This window comes from Schistocerca piceifrons, chromosome 6 (assembly GCF_021461385.2).
Source record: "Schistocerca piceifrons isolate TAMUIC-IGC-003096 chromosome 6, iqSchPice1.1, whole genome shotgun sequence".
Classification (NCBI taxonomy): domain Eukaryota; kingdom Metazoa; phylum Arthropoda; class Insecta; order Orthoptera; family Acrididae; genus Schistocerca; species Schistocerca piceifrons.
Genome location: NC_060143.1, coordinates 201,623,845 through 201,646,051, shown reverse-complemented (window position 1 = coordinate 201,646,051; position 22,207 = coordinate 201,623,845). Strand labels below are relative to the sequence as shown.

Below are 22,207 nucleotides of genomic sequence, written 5' to 3'. Positions count from 1 at the left end.
GTCAGTGGGAAAGAAATATAAATGGATTGAGTGCCAAATAGGAGGAACAAAGTTAGAACAGGTGGACGGTTTCAAGTACTTAGGATGCATATTCTCACAGGATGGCAACATAGTGAAAGAACTGGAAGCGAGGTGTAGCAAGGCTAATGCAGTGAGCGCTCAGCTACGATCTACTCTCTTCTGCAAGAAGGAAGTCAGTACCAAGACTAAGTTATCTGTGCACCGTTCAATCTTTCGACCAACTTTGTTGTATGGGAGCGAAAGCTGGGTGGATTCAGGTTACCTTATCAATAAGGTTGAGGTTACGGATATGAAAGTAGCTAGGATGATTGCAGGTACTAGTAGATGGGAACAATGGCAGGAGGGTGTCCACAATGAGGAAATCAAAGAAAAACTGGGAATGAACTCTATAGATGTAGCAGTCAGGGCGAACAGGCTTAGATGGTGGGGTCATGTTACACGCATGGGAGAAGCAAGGTTACCCAAGAGACTCATGGGTTCAGCAGTAGAGGGTAGGAGGAGTCGGGGCAGACCAAGGAGAAGGTACCTGGATTCGGTTAAGAATGATTTTGAAGTAATAGGTTTAACATCAGAAGAGGCACCAATGTTAGCACTGAATAGGGGATCATGGAGGAATTTTATAAGGGGGGCTATGCTCCAGACTGAACGCTGAAAGGCATAATCAGTCTTAAATGATGATGATGATGATGATCACTAAAACATGACTACAACTTAATGTTTGTAAGCAATAATGTTTGTCTATTATGCTTTTGATGGAAGATGAATGCAATATATGTTCAAATTGCAAAAGATATTTTTTATGTGTTACAATTACAATTTAACATGTTTCAGATTTTTTACTTTACATGCACTGTGAAACCTTGCTTCTTGGTGAATTGCATAGTTCTAGGTCAATGAGAATTACCCTATAGGTTTTGATTAGTGAGTTTGCAGGTGTCAAAATATGTGACATAAATGAGTGAATCTTTGATTGCATTGACTTTGGTACTTAATTTTTTTACACTGTCAAGGGGCCATAGACTTCAGTATATGACATGAATTTGAACTGATATGCCAAACTACTCCAGATGAAAAGGGTCTTATGAGATGGACAGACACACAGACAGATGGATAAAAAATGACAACATTTTTTTGTGTTATATAGAGTTACAAATTAACATTTTTCATTTTTCTTCCTTTTCTTGTATTGTGAAATCTTGCCTCTTGCCAAATTTCATGACTCTAGGTCAACAGGAAGCATCCTATGGGTTTTGACTAGTGAGTTTTTGAGTATTAAAATATATGACATAACTGGCCATATCTTTTGAATAAAATGACTTACGAGCTTAAAATTTTTACACCTCCAAGGAACAATAGGCCTTAATATGTGATGTAGTAAATTTGAACTTGATACGTATACCTCTTCTTGAGAGAAAAAGGTTCCTAAGAGACAGACAGACAGACAGATGGACAACAAAGTGGTCCTATAAGGATTCCATTTCTACTGATTGATGCATGGAACCCTAAAAACACTGCATTTGATCCCTGTAGGTATCAGCTCATACCACTTGGAGTGGCTGGCATGTGTGTAAGGTTTTGTCAGTTCCTTGAACAACTGGTGTATACAACTGAAGATTGTTCAAATTATTTAGACATCAGTGTAGGTGAGGGGGGGGGGGGGGGGGGGAACCACATGGGAATATTACGTACAGGATCTACATACCCTTTTATTGGAATCAAAAACACCCACTCGCAATTACAATTTGTGAAATCATCAAAATCACATCCCTCAATACATCAGAAAAAAGATGAAGGGAAATATTCAAATGATTAAATAAAATACTTACCAAATCTTGTTACATAACTACCCGGTGAAATACTAGTTTTGGCTACTGACAGATGCAACACAGCAAAGGATTTTACAGTGGGAATCATAGAATGTGCATGAAGACTTTCACATTATTAAATTTTACATCTGCAGATGTGGCAAACAATTTTATTTAGTGACAGATTACAAAGCCTTATTAGCATCTTTAGCGCAGCAGCTCAACTACCATAAAAGACTGCAATTGTGGGCACGTTTTCCTAGAAATTATAATTGTGTAATACCTCTGAATTTTTATGTACAAACTGTTATTCTTTGTGTTTCCATATTTGCAGCCTTCTGCCACTAGAGGGCTCCGAACTGTAGCATGTAACAAGGTGGTGTGTAATGTAACTGTGTCAGCGCACGAGAAAAGGCATGCTGTAAGCAAGTTTCAAATTCAAAGAGATCATCCACACATGAAGCACCCTCTCCTTCAGCATGATGATGTCACACCTCATATGAGTTCCGCAACATCTGTAACAATCTGACATCTTCGGTTCACTGTAATCTATCATCCTCCACACAGTCTCAACTTGGACATATCTGATTTTCATCTGTTTCCAAAACTTAAACACCTTCGAGACTTCATTTTGATAGCGATGAAGTGGTGCAAGCAAGGACGAGGTTGTGGCTCCATCAACAAAGTCAATCGTTCTACAGTGATTGTATCAAGAAACTGTGTTCTCATCAGGAGAATTGTGGTTGTTGCCAGGGTGACTATGTTGAGAAATAATTATGTAAACATGAAGAATAGAGTTGTAGAAAGTTAACAACATTTGTTTTATTTAAAAAAAACTTTAAGATTTCTCTCATAAAAAATTTGGAGGCATTACTTTTCAGTGTGCTAGGGTAAAATTAGGAAATTAAGAAAAATCAGCACCCAGTGCACTAACGGTAATGTGCTATTATGTCTCCCGAAAGGCCAAGACCCAGAACTTGATGCACAAGAACTCAGATGTGTCCAATCAGACATGGAAGCCCAAAAACCCTATTTGGAACTTCATGACAATATTCCTACTATATGTGCAGTACCTGTTGTGACAGATGTGTCAGAAAAAAGACACCACACATTCATGATTCCATGGTCATATACATACACAATGAAAGAGACATACCGTACCAATAGCAGCTGCACAAGGACACTGAAATAATTCAGTGGCAACAACTGAAAATTTGTGTGGGCCAGGACTAGAACCCAGTTTTGCCACTTAATGTGAGTGGTCATCTTGATCCCTTTGGCTATCTGAGCACGCTTTCCGACCAACCCAATTTTCCACCTTGTCACACACTACTTCTGTACCACCCCTGTCCTCACCATCCTCACTGCTGACAGCATTTAGCGTGATTTCCGCAAGTTGTCGTATCTGGAGTGAAAGGGGTTCGAACTCTTGGATGTATCACGCTAAATGCTGGGAAATGAGGATAATGGACAGAGGTGGAAGTAGTGTGCGACAAGTTGGGAATTTGGGTTGGGCAGAAACACTGCTTGGACAGCCGAAGGGGCTAAAGTGACAACTCGTATAAAGGTGGAAATCTGTTTTCTAATCCTGGTCCCGCACAAATTTTCATTTGTTGCCACTAAATTATTTCAATGTCCTCAAATTTGAATTTTGGCTTTAAGTTATTTGTATAAATATAAAGGAGTGAGAATTAGTTGTCAAATTTTGTTTGGTGGTATACATATAAAACATATATACAAAATATGATGTGTTTATACTATGGTAAAAATTAGGCATAGAATACGACTTTGGAGAAGAAATACTTACATTGCCTTACATATACCTTTAATTACGCTAACAAGCTGTTTTATACTGGTAGCTTTACTTAAAAAAAAATTTTTTTACAGGCTGTCATTTTCAAACTAAAACAAACAAATACTGTCTTGCTTAAGATGGAATATCTCTCCAGTTTCTCTCACCAAGTACGAAAAAAACACGAGCATAACCACCCAAAAATCGAATCTAGAAGCAATTACCATAATTATTAGGTTGAATAGATTAATGCAAGTCACAAATTATTATCAATACACTTTACAGAAGCAACCAGCAATGTCTTCCTGTTGAGGTAGGGATTGACTCATTCTATTTCCCTGAAGAATTTCCTATGTGATGGACTGACAGAACATCGTGTGTGAATGAATAACTGTACAGGTCTCATAGCTAGCTATTGTTCCATGCTGCCTGATCAAGATATTTAAATTTTTAACTCTTTTAATTTTTCTGTCCTGTTTTTTTTTTCTTCTGAAATTGTTTTCAAAATGTTGATTTTTCTTGTTGTTACTGATTTATGTCTGTCAGTAATGCAAGATCATTGACAAAAGCTAACCACTGAATTCTGAAGTTCATATATTTAAAGTACAAATGCTTCTACTTAAATGTGTGTTTTTGGTGGACAGGGGTCATCATGACTCACCCCCAACACCACCCCTTGTATCTGCATCTGATACATTAAACAAGTTTGCATTTATTTATAAATATATGGAATACATTGATTCAGATTTGTGCCTATTTCCTTCTATGTTGCAACTTTTTCCATTTTTGTACTTGGTATGGCATTTTTAGCACAGAAAAATACATGTGCACACACCAAGTCAATGCATTTTTCACTTGCTTCCAACATTTCCCACACTTGTGCGGTGGACAGTATTACAATATCATTGGCAAAAGCTAAGACTGAATCCCAAATTCTGTGCAGGATCGCCAGTATTTACGCCGACTGCACAACACTGCCAGTGTGCTACTCCAAAGTCGGGAAAGTATGATAACTCCAGGTCATTCACTAGCAGGCACTACGCTCACCCTGACAATCCAATGAACCCAGAACACGTTCATCTCACTGAACGATGCCTGCCAGCATTACTGGATGCTGACAAGGAAGACAACCACCCTGAAGAAGAGAATGCGGAAGAGGTGGCTAGGCAACTACAACGCCTCAAAATCAGAGGCGAGTGCCCCAACTTGCCCACAAATGAACAGCTGCATCAGATGACACCAGCTGCAACAGGATATCTAGCAAGTATCTCCAACAAAATCCTCTGCTCAGGGAAGAATCCAATACACAAATCTGGGAAGAACTCATGTCCAGCAATGAGTTTTCATTCGAAAAATTTGCTTCAAGCATTGAGCAACATATTTGAGTGCATCCATCCACTCCATCTTCGGCAAAACATACAGCCTAAGACCTGCTCCTGGAAGAGCAATCCTCCACCTTACAAAGACGCACTCGATGCCCTCGAACATCAGGAATACTTTGGGGTGGTATTCGTAGGTGTTTCTAGAGCTTTTGACTCAATGTGGCATGTGAAACTACTGTATAAACCCCTGGATATGGGGGTGCCTCTGACACATGTATACCTACTGAAATCGTGCCTTGAAGGAAGAAGCTCCCTTGTCAAGGCAGAAGGACTATCTACAAATCTTTGCATCCATGCAGAAGTGCCTGAAGCTTCTGTGCTTGGCCCACAGTTGTACTCTTTACACAGCAGACATTCAAAGAACTGAGTACAATTATCTCACTACGCATAGAAGACTGTGCTCTTTTCCAATGGCATCAACTCTGAGCATCTTCAATGTCGACTCCAAGAAGCATGTGATGCTGTCTGCTACACCTCAAAAACAGGGCTTTTTGTTTCACAATTTACCTTCTGTAAGACATTCCTTCAGCCAACCTCTCCAAGGTCACAGTGGTGTATCCAGTCCGAAAGAACTTTTGCCAGGCTGAGCAGCAATTGTACGCACAGAAGAAGCAGTCAAATAATAGACATATTCGCACTCTGGGATGAAGAGCACAATGGTCAAATACCAGTAGATAGCCATACCTGCTGCATTACGAGTGAGTTGTCAGCAAGAAAGGGGAAAAAAATAAAAGGTAGAAGAGAAACAACAACTAAATATGCAAGGAAAACAAGAACACCCAAAAATTAAATTGCAGGCACAAGTGAAAACTTTTAACTCCAGAAATGGGATCTCCCATGTATCTAGCCCCAGCTACCATTCCATGTTCAAGACTGTTAATCCCTATCGTGTGGACGTAATCACATCGCAAACCTTTTCGCATGAATCACCTGCGTACAAATGACAACAACGCCAATGCACTTGCATTCTATACCTTGTGTGCGCGATATACTGGACATCCAATACCGTAGCCGGCAGACGGCAGGGCACGTGTGGGATCATTGAGTAGTGGTGGGGGCTGCTGGAAGGCGCTGAAAGGGAAATGCCGAGCACTGGAGGGGAAATGCAGTTCTAAACTGAAGACTACGCTCATATTTTTTGTAAATATTAAGCCGAGCCCCTTCACGCCCACATTAGCGTGGTGGCCATTCATAAAGATCTGTCACAACCTCTTTGGTTAGTATCTAGAAAGAATCCTGCCGAAAATGCACCGATTTATTTTCGCCTGTTTTGTTGGCCATCTGTAACTTTCAGAGAAGTGTAACGAGGTGGGAATTTTGAGTAAAACCTACACATTTATCTTGTTGTTATATTAAAATTTGCTTCTTTTGACAAAACTCAGCGGAGTTTACACAGTCTCGCTTCAGTAGCACGTTATGCCGGTGCAATTGCGAGAGAATTATGAAACAGAAGTTTATTAAGTGAGGAACTGAGGAAACTAAGGTCAGGATCTCATGAGAAAGCGCATCGTCGGTACAACATTAACGTGTAAATTACTTCACTTATGTTGTTCCAAAATCCATAGCATTTCTCCTTTCGTCAGCTAACCATGGTCCTTAAAAATTACATTATTTCATCGGAAAAGTCTGTAGTTAGTGGAATAACACGTTAGATAATGAAATTTTGCATAATAACCATATGGCAAAATACTCTCCTCTTTGTATGCTACCATTTGACGAAATCTCATATCGATATGTCAAACCGTTAATGAAATATTAGGAATGCTGCGGATATTTCACTCCAGCTTTATTGCTGGCACAATGCTATCGCAAACGAATGCGTTACATCAAATCAGTTTTCTCATGATTGGTGACAGACCTTCACCTTCACCCTAGTCTAAAGAAAAATTCAGTATGTTAGCTAAATTTCGTACGCAGTAACATATTATGTAATTATGCACCAAACGCAAAATCATAGAGAGCCTGTTCTTCATTGCAAACTTTTTCTAATTTAGTGCAATGTCTGACTTTCACGTAAATATTACAAGAACTATGGCCATTAACGAAATGATGGGCGCATCATAAAGAACCTGGCATATAAAGCTACAAGTAAAGCAAAAATCAATTTATTTTGCCAAATAGTTTCTGTAAAATCGTTTGAGAAATACTGTAGGGAGTGCGCGTCGAATCTGTCATCGCTGACGGCCAAAAGGTTGCAAACGAGTGTTGGCCTCACCTGAACAAACGAAGGACCTCGCCCAGCGCTTGAGACGATAACTGGTCACTAATGAATCGGCCATCGTATCCTACCGCAATCTGTACATGTGCAAAAAACTTCCTGGTAGATTAAAACTGTGTGCCGGACCGAGATTCGAACTCGGCAGAAGAACTGGCAGAAGTAAAGCTGTGAGGATGGGGCGTGAGTCGTGCTTGGGTAGCTCAGTCGGTAGAGCACTTGCCAGCGAAAGGCAAAGGTCCGGAGTTCGAGTCTCGGTCCAGTTTTAATCTGCCAGGAAGCTTCATATCAGCGCACACTCCGCTGCAGAGTGAAAATCTCAAAAAAAAAAAGTTCGAGTCTCGGTCCGGCACACAGTTTTAATCTGCCAGGAAGTTTCATACCAGCGCACACTCCGCTGCAGAGTGAAAATCTCATTCTGTATATGTGCATATTGCTATCACCTCAGTGTATTAAAAGTCATTACCGTTTTCTTATTCATACTTTAGCTGTGTAATTTTCATTTAAAAAATCGTGTACAGTCGCAATCTTTGGAAACTAGTTGCGCTATGACTGTCGTGCCGTTATTTAATACACGCTGTGAAAATGGCTGGCGCTGCTTCTTGCTCCTTTGTGAAAACACGCGCGTGGAACACCGTTAAAAAAGTTGTTCCTAATCGCTACCGTTAGAGAATGGTGATTGGGTAATAGAAAGTCGTTGATTCGCTCCTCACATTGTTCTCTTTTCGTTCAGTTCGAATACCTACGTCATTTAAATACAAAATTCATCAAATACACGCTAATTAATCAAAATTTTATGAAGAATGCACGTCTCTTGTTTCTAATTACATACTGCAAGCAAATTTCCAGTTTTCATTTCAAATATAAATTCTTAAGCAACTATATTTTATAAAACATTATTAATGTAAATTGTTTATAAAACATTATTAATGTAAATTGTTTAAATTTAAAGTAGGCTACTACAAGAGGTGTGTCACACGATCCAGAATAATACGCGTTGTAGAAACACGAAAAACAGTAATTTTCACTGCATCGCACTTACCGTACAAATGCTGCATTTTTACAGTTGCTACCGAACCACTGCAATCTGTAAAAGGACTTGCACGAGAAGTAAAAATAAATTTAAGTTGCCAGATGTACTGGAACTTCGTCACAGGTCAACGATGAATGCTGCAGAATAGCATGTCATAAAATAAGACGAGAAAATGTGACGCTTCATAGATTCTGTTGCTGATCGCCTCGATATTAACATGGCAAATAACAATTCCAATTGTGAAACGCATTCTTCGGAATCGGTTATGAAAGGAATTCCGAGATTATCGGACGCCTGAATGAATTCCTTCAGTGGCTTCAGTATTTAACTATACGGTGAAATCCCTGCAATACGCTTTTACCTCACATGTGGCTCACGTAGAGAACTTACCCTGTATTTGGGTTAGGAATTTTTGTAACTCTTGTTTTTATGTACGATAGTATGTTAGCTAAGAACGAGAACATGTTGTTTTTCGTTTGATTCCCTAAAAATGTTATTAAAGGAGTGTCGTTGTATATTATTCCATTTGTTTGTAAATTAACTGACATTCGAAGCAATATCATTTCTCTGCTTGTCTCTTTTTCATGTCTAAACTGTTCATATCACTGCAGGTTAGTTCGACCAGCTAGCCGGCCACTGCTGCCCGAGTTAAATGCTGTGCTAAAGCTGTCGTCCCGTTTTATCGCTGAGAGAATGTGCGCATGACGCACAGCATAAAACGTATACTTATTATCGCACCCGACTGTATTCCGGAAAGATTGTCCTCGCTTCCATATGAAACAAAATCCAATGAGATTCCAAAAAACGCGGAATAATACATGGTGTAATGTTTACATCAGGTTTATTCTTACGATGAATACAGTATATTTCACTCTACAGTAATAATTTCATACTCCTGTGTGTAAAATTAATAGCATTTCCTTACTGATCTGATCGTCCGCAGCTCATACGAAGTTGGCAGCGTTGCGCTGTTACTGGGTTATGCTTTAAAACGTATAAAGGCTCAAAAGTGCTTGCTAGGCTAAGAGATACAACTTTTCTCGTTCCATTTTTCGCTGTTATCGCATATGGTAAGTGGGCTACCTACTTTATCAGGGCTATTTTGACCTAGTGGGTGTTGTAAATATGTAATAATATCATATTTCACAGACCCACGGACTGCCCTTTCATATTTCCGTGTGCGTGACGCTACAGCCATTTGTATTTGTACATATCACTATCCCATGGTTTTTGTCTCCTCGGTGTATTAACTGTCATCAAAGTTTTTCTTAAGGTACGTTTACACTGGGATACATGTATCGCGACATGTATGAGCGACATGTCAATTTGACATGTCGCGATACATCACCTCATACAAAAATTCACGGAACTTGTATGCGGACCCTCGAGCTCATACATGTCGCGTATACATTTTGTATATCGCTTTTTGGCCATATACGCGACATGTATGAGCGACATTTGAACTCGCGCATGCGCAGTACTATCATTTCCTGTCGTCTTGTCGACTGCCGCTTGTTTCGACGATTAGCGCATGCGTAGTACCAGGCACTTTGGCGGCTGTTTGAGTTTTGAAGGTGCCGACTGTCGTTTCGACGTTAATGTATCTGCGTAGAATATCAAAAAGTGCCATATGCAACATTATTCTTCGTGTTTGCGAGGCCATTGTGCAAGTTTTATCCCAAGAAGTGAAGGTAAAAGTTTTATATATATATATATATCAGAGTATGTAATACATTATATAATTTTTTCATGCATCTGGCACGTATATCAATGTTTTGCTATTATTCCGGCGGCCTCGCGTGATAATGCTGACAACGGATGCCGACAATCGTGTGTGAGACGTTGGCATTAGCAATCGCGCGACAATGCAAATGTTTTGTCATGAAATCTTCGTTTTACGAGGAATCCCCAGTGGCTAAAAAACGGAGTGTTACTGCCCACTGATCCTCTGGTGGAATCGCTTCCCGAAAGTTTGTGTTGGTTTTGGACACAAGAGGAGCCACAAGTGATAACAAACCGCGGAAATCCTCCATACTCATCCTAACATAATTTCTAAAATATGCGCCATCCTCTAGCGTTAATTCGCGAGAAACTCTCTGTGCCACCATCCACGCTTCCTCCGCCTTTTCTTCCTATCATCTTCCAAAAGAGCAAGTGTATCAGCACATAAAAATGTGAAATCTTCCAAATCGTCGTCGGAAGCTATCGCACAGTGATACATATCAACCAGTGTAAACGCACGCTCATACATGTATGAAGTCGATACTTGTCAACTCATACAAGTCGCGATACATGTCGCAAAGTCGCATATACATGTATCTCATACATGTGCCGATACAAATCGCAGTGTAAACGCACCTTTATTTATACTTTAGCTGTGTAATTTTAATCCCATGGGAACTTTTTTAATATACCTCTTGTTCTCGCAGATTTAGCTATCGATATATTAACTCGCCTGTACTCTCTTTCTTTAGTTGGGCGATAACATCTGACAACTACAATAGCAGTTACAAATACTGGATGTTGTTTTGTGAATAAAGCTTTCACACTGCAGACAAAATGGGATACCTGTATAGCATAAATTTGCCACCGGATATGAAATAATTTGTCTGCTGTGTACCTCTGCTATTTCAAATCTATTAGGTACCAGCGGTACACAAGGTGTTTGTTTTAACTTGAGCCAACATAATATCTCGAAAACAGCACATCGCACGAAAATAGCGTTCTACATGAGAAGTTAATGTTAGTAAACGGGGCCGGCCGATGTGGCCGAGTGGTTCTAGGCGCTTCAGTCTGGAACCGCGCGACCGCTACGTCGCAGGTTCGAATCCTGCCTCGGGCATGGATGTGTGTGATGTCCTTAGGTTAGGTTTAAGTAGTTCTAAGTTCTAGGGGACTGATAACCTCAGAAGTTAAGTCCCATAGTGCTCAGAGCCATTTGAACCATTTTTAGTAAACGCGACATCTGTATGTGCTACAACTGGTCACCAGGCGTTGTCAACTCTGTATCTTCAAATGAGAACTCCCCATGTTTATTGCATATTCAAACTCTACGCCAAAAAATTGGTACGGTTTACTCAAACCATTGTTTTCCGTTCGTGGTAGATGGCGCTGTAATCCACAAACGACAAGTGTGCCTGTTTTTGCAATTAAGAAGCGACGCATTTGATTCTATTTTTCATTTACGACGTAAATGTAAATCTTTGTGTTCAGATGGCTGTATGATATTCAAATGTTACCTGAGTGTTGCAAATTCGATTTTATATATGGCCAGAGACTGCCTTTTATATAGCAAATAGGTCACTTGTATGGTAATGTAGTTTTCTGTTTCATCCGGAGTTGATTGTGGTGAGCCCCAAACCGTCGGAATTCTTGATTTCGGGGGCCGCCCTCGAACCTCGTCGTCAGGGTGACTGATTTCGGTGTGGGTTTCCACGCAACTCTCACGCTGGCTGCTACACCGCTACCGGCGGAGTACAAACCACAACCATGTCCATGAAGTGATAGTGACAGGTGCACCTGCCATGGATACACGCATATCGTGTAAAGACTCACACGTTCACCGAAGTCGGGTACTCCAATGGTTCAGAGGCAGGAGGACTCACCGAAGTCAAGCACCCCAATGGTGGGAGGCAAGAGTATTCACCGACATCAAGCATCCCGGTGGGAACAGAACACTATTACATCCGCGTCGTTGTTCCTGAATCACGCTAAACGTTGTTTCTAACCATATACTGAAGTGGCTAACCATATTGCATTTTACAATCAAATTTGCCAAATTTGCACGACTAAAGTAATATTGTAAATGAAAGGTAGAATCAAATGCGTCGGCTCGTAATTGCAAAAACCGGAACACTCGATATTTGTCGACTTCAGTGCCATCTACTCCGAATAGAAAACAATGGTTTGAGTAACCCGTACGTTTATTTTTATTTATTTATTTTTTTTGCGTGGAATCCGAATATGCAATAAAAACGAGGGGGTTGCCATTTGAAAATACTAAGTTGACAACGCAGACGCAGGGGGGTGGTGGGCAGTTGTAGCACAGACCGATGTCCACTTTACTAATATTGACTTTTCACCTAGAAATTTTTTTCGTGCGGTGCGTCGCTTCCGAGATATTAAGTTATCTCGAGTTAAAACTAACACCCTGTATATTGCAAATAGACAAGGTTCTGGTTTCATATTTAAAGGTAACTTCGATATGTTAATAATGTTTCTTCCGCATAATTTCTGTGAACACAATATGAGAGACGGAAAGACACTAAACTTTTCAATGAAAACTCTACAGATTAAATCTGCTTCATCAAGAACACGCAGTAAGTGACAGCGCGATGGAAAACGCCGACTCCGACGAAAAGGCGGTAGGATGCACTGCCTAGCAAACACCCACATCATTGTTGCTGTCCCATTTGATGATATATACAGAGAGGTTCAAAAAAATGTATCCACTGTTCCGAAATTCGTAACTGGCAAACTAATTGACGGAGTTGTCTCATTTTTTGTGAAAGTGTAGCTTAAAGACCAACTTAAAGATATCACTGCAGGTGTTCGAAATGGTCACCATTAACATCCACACACAAACGATGCCGCCTAACTGCAGCACGAACTACTGACTGCAACGTGTTCAGTTGGATATTTGCACATGAATGTACGATGGACTCTCTAAGTTCATCCAGTGTGCGTGGCTTTTGTCGATAAACGATGTCCTTTAGTGTTCCCCACAGGTAAAAGTCTAGAGGAATTAGATCTGGGGACGTGGTGGATACCCCACAGCACCTCTATGGCCTATCCGTCTTCCACGGGCACAGTTACCGGTGAGGTGTACCTTCAGAAGCTTCAGACATCCATTTTACCTGCCACCCGAGACTTGTATGGAAAGGGAAGGGTTTACTTTCAACAAGATGGTGCCCCAGCCCAATACCAAAATCGTGTTAGGGCGTATCTTGACGAAAATATACCAGGAAGATGGATAGGCTGTAGAGGTATTGTGGAGTAACCACCACGTTCCCCAGACCTAACTCCTCTGGACTTTTACCTGTGGGGAACACTAAAGGACGTAGTTTATCAACAAAAGCCACGCACACTGGATGAACTTCGAGAGTCCATCGTACATTCATGTGCAAATATCCAACTGAACACGTTGCAGTCAGTAGTTCGTGCTGCAGTTTGGCGGCATCTTTTGTGTGTGGATGTTAATGGTGACCATTTCGAACACCTACAGTGATATCTTTAAGTTGGTCTTTAAGCTACACTTTCACAAAAAATGAGACAACTCCGTCAATTAGTTTGCAAGTTATGGACTTTTAAACAGTGGATACATTTTTTTTGGACCCCTCTGTGTGTGTGTGTGTGTGTGTGGGTGTGTGTGTGAGAGAGAGAGAGAGAGAGAGAGAGGGGGGGGGGGCTGCTCCCACATAGCGCACCGTGTTCCTACTATGCTCCTTGCGTATTATGCCCACAACAACAAACCGTGTGCCGTCTGTGTTCTGTCAACAATGGAACAAATAGACGAAGATATTGCGTGGCTCTTGGGGCTTGTTTAGTTTCGTTGAGGACTGTGGAGATTGGATGATTTCCCAGAAATAGGTGTGATTTTGCTGTGGCAGTACAGCTCTGGAACCTGTTGAACCTTCATTTGAATAGTTCAAGGAAAACAGAAAACTTTGGGACAAATGGCTATTTTCATTTCCTTTCCTCGTTCTTCAACATTTCAATTTATTTTGTGTTAACAATGCGGAATATCTATTTTTTTATTTCCACAGTGTCGTGTGGGAAAACATCATTGTATCTGCTATATCTCCCAAAAATATCATTAATATTCTTTTCTTCTCTGGCACTTGGGGAAGTTTGCTGGGGCCCGCTCATGGCTCTTACAAAATCAGTTCATGCAGTTTCCAGATGGTTATCTGCGCTTCCATGCGAGATCGAAGACCTTTGGCTTCCGTTTATTTGGCCAGCACGTTTTAACCTTAGCTTCTCAGCTTTTTTCCCCACCACACTGTCCTATGTGCGCCTGAGTGACCACTACGTTTAAATAGTCATAGAAATTGCATTCAGCAATTTCAGTGGAACAGTTCAGATTTTATGTAAAAGATTGCGTTAATACCACACAAGAAATACTAAATCGGATTGTAAAGTTAATTTTTATGAAAAAATGCATTTAAACAGAAAATTGTACAAAATGAACACAATATTACATGATAACGTTAATGCTATGAAAACTCAAATACCCTGCATTCCGCATGTTACTTTTTGCAATGTTTTTATTGTTTATTATTCTTGTAACATAAAAAAATCCCACAAAATATTAAAAAAATGAAAATTACACCAGTCCTTTTTAGTTGTTTAACTTCCTTCTGACAGCTTTACTTTGCACTAGCTGGAAATTCTTCTACAGATTTCAGATCAGATTGGCTTCGTGCAACAATGGAAAATATGCCTCTCTCTTCATTTCTGGGTCACAGGTGGAACACATTTTGCGTTTTTCCAATCGTTCTACAACAACTTGTATTCTTGGCTCTGCTACACGCAAAACACGGTGAAGGATGCACGAAGTTAACGGGATAAGTGGTACCAGCTCTCTCGATTTTTTATCTTGGTGTCACCAAAGAGTTTACAAGCTTCTTCAGCAATTAAAGCGGTTCGCCTGAGTATTGTCTTTGTAGGATTTGTGAAGGGCAAACGCGTTCACCCCACTTACGTCCAACATGCGGAAAAATAATGCCATTAGCCATCGTTGGAAGAGGCTTGGCCGACTAGCGATATTTGTTTTGACCTAACGCATTTCCAGCAGAACCTTCAGCTAAAAATTCTCCACACGTCTGTTTTCATGTCTTTAATCACTTGTTTCATTCAAGGAATTCACAGGTAGAAAAACAAATTCTGTCATGCTATTACAATACTGTATTATGTTCACTTTCAATTTCGTTGTCCCTATCTGATCCAATATCATTTCCTAAACCGTCCTCAAACCATTTTAAAGCAGTATCCTCAAAGCCAGTGTCCGTAACATGAACAGTCGACGTAGACCTGGCTACAGAATCCCGGGAAAGAACAACTAGACAGCGCTGTAATCTCCCACCCCATAGAGAACCTGTATACAGAGTGTGGCCATAGGTGAAGTTGCCCGTGATTGGTTGATTAGCTTTGGCGCCATTTTTCTGCCAAACTTCTCTCGCGCTTCGTATGTTCGCCGTGCTTTTGAGTTGAAGTTCAGAGGACTTTTGGAAACGATTAAAAGGTATTTGAATTATTGTGAGACTTGTGATGCGTTGTGCATGCATGTTCGATTTAGTTGTATATCATTTTTAGTACGTAATTAGCGTTTGCGATCTTAAATATGAGTTGATTTTAAGGTGTCAGTTTTTTTAAATACTTTTAATCAAGCATAACAGATAGGCCTATTACAATTTACTGCATTTTTAAGCTCTTATTTCTGTAACAGTTCGTGCGTACTGGTAGCATCACCCTTGCTGGAAACGGAAAGTTCCTGTAATTGTTGTGCCATGCTCATTCGACTTAATAGCGTCAAACTTTATTTCGTTCCGAATCAGAACACTAGGCATTATTTTGGTTTCAGTATTATTGCCTGACTGTTGACGCAGACAAGTTGTAAGCACATTTTCCGCAGTAGTCGTGGTTGCTGAAACATTATTCGTAGTAAATAATTGTAGGTACTCTTGAAGACAGTTTTAATAGGCCTACTTACTGTGGGGTAGAAGGGATACGGTAGTTTTCTTGTTATATTTGGTCGTTATTACAGTAGCCTACATGTAACATTACCTGATTTTTGTAATCTTTTTCGTTTGTTATCTACGAGAGGTATTCAGTCGTAAGTAGTTGTTTAGTTGTGACATGCAAAAAGTTTGAAGACGTGACAAGAAGTACTAATACGTCTCACACTTTTTGCATGTCACAACTAAACAACTGCTTACGACTGTCATTCATCTGGCGTAATACAGGTACGTCAAATCTTTAGCGCTATGCACTTCCGATACAAAACAAATGCTATACACTATATTTTTTTATTTACGTTACTTTCATTGCAATATGTCTAGTAAGCGAACTTTAAAGGAGATAAATGTAAGTAACGAATAATTTTTACAGCCACTGTATCTAATTTTCCTGTGCTGTACGTAGTAGGCTACTATGAGTATATCATAGCTGTAAAGAAAGGCATTTAACGAATGATTTCGCCATATTGTCTTGTGCTTTTGATTCGGTGAGTGTGTACTCCACTACTGGCCATTCAAAAGTCCCGCCCGCAGTTTGGCAGAAAAATGGCCGCCGTATCGTCTGGTTGGCCACTCTCTCCCTATATAGGCTCTCTACCACCCCACCAATAGCGACAGAGTAACAATAAATTCTAGTGGCCTGTGAGACAGCACCTAGGACGTTATGGGCTAATGTTGTAGATCTTGCAGGAGAGGAAGTACTGCGGCCCATCGAGGATGGACCGTTTTCTTCTCCATTAACATCATGTAGGGAAAGTTGAACGTTGGTAAAAGTCTGGCGGTTATGGAGAAACGTAATTAACAACTTCATTCCATCCCCCCAGTTTCCATTTCTTTATCCTCTTTGCAGCCTGGCTAGATGTGGTTTTGCGTCTAGCACGAGCGCGAATAAAATACGTCAGTGGCGCCCATTTGCTTCTGCATTCATCAACAACAAGGACGCAAAACTACATCTGAATGTGAAGAGTATTTATCACTGTTACCTTCAGCAAGTACAACAAAAGATAACACGAACAGGAAAACAAAACTTATACTTAGGCGGCCACTGTGGCCGAACGGTTCTAGGCGCTTCAGTCCGGAACCGCGTTGCTGCTACAGTCGCAGGTTCGAATCCTGCCTCGGGCATGGAGGTGTGTGATGTCCTTGGGCTAGTTAGGTTTAAGCAGTTCTAAGTCTAGGGGACTGACGACCTCAGATGTTAAGTCCCATAGTGCTTAGAGCCATTTGAACCATCTGAACTTATACTCACTGGATTTGTTAAGCTCCTCAGTGGGTCCTTCGATATATTGTCTTAGAAACGATACTGTCGTAATGTTTATCAACAAATAGTAGAGTTCTGGATGCTGTTGAACACCAGGTCCTCGTCCATTACGAAAAGCACACAGTTCGGGCAAAGCCGAACACGAGCGACTGCCAACAGGCGACGTACCGGTGCATTGATGGTGTTCGTGCAGTTTCCACATGATGTACTGTGTTCCCCCTGCGCACCTTTCATTTTACGTGGAATCGATCTCCCGACAGATAGCCTACAGCAGCGACACAGCAGGCTATGTGGAAACGAAGTACATGACGCCTGTGCAAAGTGAAGAGGACGGGTTCAGCCGCGACCCCATACTTCATGACAGTCAGAGCACATTCTCAACACGGTACCCTACATGGAAACCGGCCCTTAATTTGCCGCGATTTTACCCACGGACCTGATTTGACCAGCTCATCTTTATTACATTACGTTGTTGTTGACTTCAGTCTGAAGACTGGTTTGACGCAACTTGCCACCACAGAGTAGACAGCATACAGAAAGGAAAGTATACGATGGATTTTTATGTAGTCAAGAGTTGCAGGCCGCTGGTGGCCGAGCGGTTCTAGGCGCTTCAGTCTGGAACCGCGCGACCACTACGGTCGCAGGTTCGAATCCTGCCTCGGGCATGGATGTGTGTGATGTCCTTAGGTTAGTTAGGTTTAAGTAGTTCTAAGCTCTAGGGGACTGATGACCTGAGATGTTAAGTCCCATAATGCTCAGAGCCATAGTCAAGTGTTGCACTCGACGCCATATTGAAAGCAAGTTGGTTACTAATAAGGCTCGAAATAGGCATTCTTATGAGACAGAAGTAATCTAACCGGCGGAATGAAAACTTTTACATAGGAAACGCTAATGAAACAAGTTGTGATGACTCTGTAGTTAAAAACTTATCACATAAACTTTTAACTTCATCAATGTTGACATGTGGGCATATCGATGTTTCCCTTACAGCAGTTTTATTTTGCTTCTTAAATTTTCTTTTCTGGGACTTTTGAGTTGATAAATCAACTTCACTTCCAATGAAACAGCTGTCACGGTAAACTGCAGGAGTTTCAGTGTTTGTATCAGAGTTGGAATTATCATTTGTGCTTCCAGCCTGAAAGTAACACACACATATTATTTATTTGCATTTCTGATTGCCAGTCATTAATGACGACTGACAGCCGTCCGAAATTACTTTGTTGTTGGCGGGCGGGAGCACCCTCAGTGGTTACGGTGATCAAAATGGTTCAAATGGCTCTGAGCACTATGGGACTTAGAACTACTTAAACCTAACTAACCTAAGGACAGCACACAACAGCCAGTCATCATACGGTATTCATTCGCAGCGGGTAATCCGGGTTCGAATCCCTATCCGGCATAAATTTCCACATGTCGCTAGTAGGTTGTTGTTGTTGTTGTTGTGGTCTTCAGTCTTGAGACTGGTTTGATGCAGCTCTCTATGCTACTCTATCCTGTGCAAGCTTCTTCATCTCCCAGTACCTACTGCAACCTACATCCTTCTGAATCTGCTTAGTGTATTCATCTCTTGATCTTGGTCTAGTAGGTAGCATATCTATAATGCTATCTAACACAGCTGATGCCATGACATTCATAGTCAGCGACTTAATTTCGAATTAATGTGGGTATTGCTTTAAGAGAAGACATTGGACTGCATTAAAATTTAATTTATACAAATTAGGCCCACGTCTATAAGTTCACTCTAACACGTTACGTAATATGAATCATATTCGTTTAATAAATGACGATTGATACGTGTTGCAAAGATACTTTTGTCAACGTCTGTCCTAAATATGAGATGTGTTTCAGCTTTTCCTTTTTGTAGGGCTAACTGTTAGTTCTTCCTCAATTTCTTCCAGCAGTAAGTACAACAATGTCGCTAATGTGAGACAGTGCTTCTACCTGCTCGAAGTGTTCATGACTGAGCTGCAGATTACCTGTACGTTGTGCTGTCACGCAGTGCGCTCGAATAAAATTAACTTCTATTCCCTCCATACTGTACTCACACGTGGAGTAAGCAGCGATGTATCACTTAAAAAGAACCAAGCTTAAAGAAGACTGCAACCACATTTTTCACTGCAAACTCTATGCTGTAGAGTACTAGGGGGCTTGTGACAGAATAGAACCACCAGCATCTGACACTGGTTGAGACTGAGATAGAAAATACAGTCAAGAAGACGTGCACGGAACGTCAAGAGTACACTTAAATGAAATAGTCAAGCAAATCGATGGGTGCTGAATCAATCTGGTGCTATAAGCATCTTAAAATTCCTTCATGTTATAATCAAAAAATATTCAACTTGTGCGGCTGGAAAATCGTGAGATACTTTCAAGAAATTCTGTAAGCCTCATGGTACATGGTGGCTCCTTTTTTTTTTATTTTTGTTGCTTACCAACAATTAGCTAAGGGAAAAAGAGGAAAGCACAGTGGTGGTTCAATTCTAGATGGGGGAGACAGTGGATCTGTCATAAATTGATCCTGGCATTTATGTGGAATGATTGGAAAACAACAGAAAACATGCAACAGTGCTCTCTCTTGAAGAAGCAAGCTAGTGTAAAGCAATTATCAACATGATTATATATTAAAAACGAATTTCTGGACTTAAAATTGACAACTGGCTATGCATTGTAGATAATGCTCGTTATGCTGTGGTTCAAATGACAGATTGAAGTAAATATCTTTCTAAAGGGCTCAATAAGTGAAGACTCAATTTTAAAGAACGTGAGAGCCTACTAATTTCAAGACTTGTGTACCACTTATGTCGTTAGTGAGAGGTGCTTTTAAAAGTGATTTTGGCTTCTTTAAGTTTTTCAACAGGAGATTAGGAAGAAAAATGAAAGAAAAATATTATTTACATCAATACGGAGATGGAATTGTGTGTGACGCCTATATATCACAAGCCATTTAATAAAAGAGTCTGCAGCTTACATAACTTGCAATAAAATAATATATATGAAGTAGATGACAGCTCTTCCCTACCTTACCCAAACCCTCCCCCTCATCCCCTCCCCAAAAAAGACCCTGCATGAAGGAGTTCAATGATGCAGTTTTCATATACACTGTCACTTCATGTCAAGTCTTCAGGTATACTAAGAGTGTTTCTTATTCTCCTACGTAGCTTACGTACAATTTTTGACATTTATAATGCTACTGAGTACTTTATTTTTCTTCACCCTTGACTATAATAAGGACTTTAAAGGATATATCCTTCTGTGACAAATGTATTTCTCTGAAGTTCTCTAATAACAATTATAATCAAGCTCAGATTTGTATTTACAGATATGAGGCTGAGAAGTCTGGTGTATTGGATGAAACACAAACACAACAACAGCTAGTCGATCAATGCAATGAAGACATAAAGGAGAAAGGAAAAATGTTCATTACAATCAGAATGTCACTACAAATGTTGTACAGTAAGTTAGATTGTATTCGTCGGCCAACAGACAAAGCTGAACACATGGACTCACTGGTGGCCATTGAGTCTAGTGAGCTTGGTCGAGAAAAGAGTGAAGAGAGCATTGAGCCACTTCCTTCAGAAGACCGTAAGTAAAAATCAGTTGGACAGTGAAATAGTTCAATATGAGAGACAGAATGGGTAGCACAGAAGAATGTTTAAGATAAAACCATTAATTGTGAGAAAGTTTTTAAAGAGTTATATATTTTATCTTAAAAATTCTTCTGCATGTACTGCCATGTTATCTCACAAAAGACTTAAAATGTTTAAATATCCAAATTTTTGTCCATATCACAGTGACCTTTCTCTGGGAAAAATAGTCTATGTCCTGAGGAAAGCTGTTGCAACAGGGTCAAAATGTTGGTTATTTTACTATTTTACACCCAGAAGGATTTTAATGAGATTGGCATCAGCCATAGAAAAACAACTTTTTCCATATCCCACCGCCCCCATGAATTTTACTGCATGAGCAAACGAGCAGAAAATACTAGAAAATCAGAAGAGTATTTTCAATAGTTTCACCCATGAAATGGCAAAGTCATTGTCTAAGTTTAAAAGCACTGTTTGAATGTCACAATTTGTAAAATTTGTTATGTTTACAATTTTTCAAGAAAAGCCTATGTAGCATAAAATGGTTGCTAAAAAGGCATTGCCACTTAGTACACAATTGGGTGGCATCTGTAAGTTCTCATTAACATTGATTTTGATGCTATTCAATTCCTTATCACTTTAATCCCTAACCTCTTTTGCAATAAGCATAGCATTATGTGCATACACTGTAGTAGCCACCAGAAAGATCGCTGGAGGCGCACATTGGCACGGCGCGTCACGGACGGTAGTTGCCGCAAGTAGAGTCCCGTCCACCAGAGGGCACGCGAGAATTCGGACGTGACCTCTGCCGGCATGACAACAACAACAACAACAACAACTCCGGCAGCACGGGCCGTGCCCAGTCAGTTAACATCGGGCATGCCTAGGACACAGTCCCGGTCTACGCTAAGTGCAGTGCGACGTAAACGTGAACAGTGTTACTACATACATCCTCTGACATTTCATCCTTTTGCCAAAATGAGCTACACAATTTTTGCTGGTGATTACAAAAGTGTCACTATCACTATATCACCCCTGAATGGAATTCTGTCACATCCTAAAACATCTCCAAACGTACTGCTGTTAAACCAGAACTTTCCGTAGAATTTGATGTGGCACTTAGCGCAATCTGGTACAATTTCACCTAACATGTATTTAAGATTTGTTGCTTATTTCACTAAGCAGCTTCTCATTTGACCTCACAAGGTTGAGTAATTTTTTCCCATATGTTTCAACCACATAAAAATCTGAGGGTTCAATGGAAACTGAATCCGGGACCAAAGTGTTGACAGCCAGCACTACTAACCACTAGACTGTGGAAGTTGTCAAATATGATATTCTTAAAGAAAATGAGTTTCAGATTGTGTCTGCTGATATT

The 22,207-nt window shown here is 40.4% G+C and overlaps 2 protein-coding genes across 2 annotated transcripts in view; one reads left to right on the top strand and one right to left on the bottom strand.

Annotated features, from left to right (window-relative positions):
* Nucleotides 1-22,207, bottom strand: part of LOC124802613 (zinc finger protein 771-like) — a 159,540-nt gene that overhangs the window by 113,596 nt on the left and 23,737 nt on the right. The gene's annotated exons all lie outside the window — the stretch shown is intronic.
* LOC124802614 overlaps nt 9,209-22,207 on the top strand; it is a 28,694-nt gene continuing 15,695 nt past the window's right edge. The window contains exons 1-2 of the mRNA XM_047263500.1: nt 9,209-9,318; nt 20,565-20,827. Of these exons, the coding sequence (XP_047119456.1) occupies nt 20,659-20,827 (169 nt within the window). The 5' untranslated portion in view covers nt 9,209-9,318; nt 20,565-20,658. The remainder of the gene's footprint in view (nt 9,319-20,564; nt 20,828-22,207) is intronic.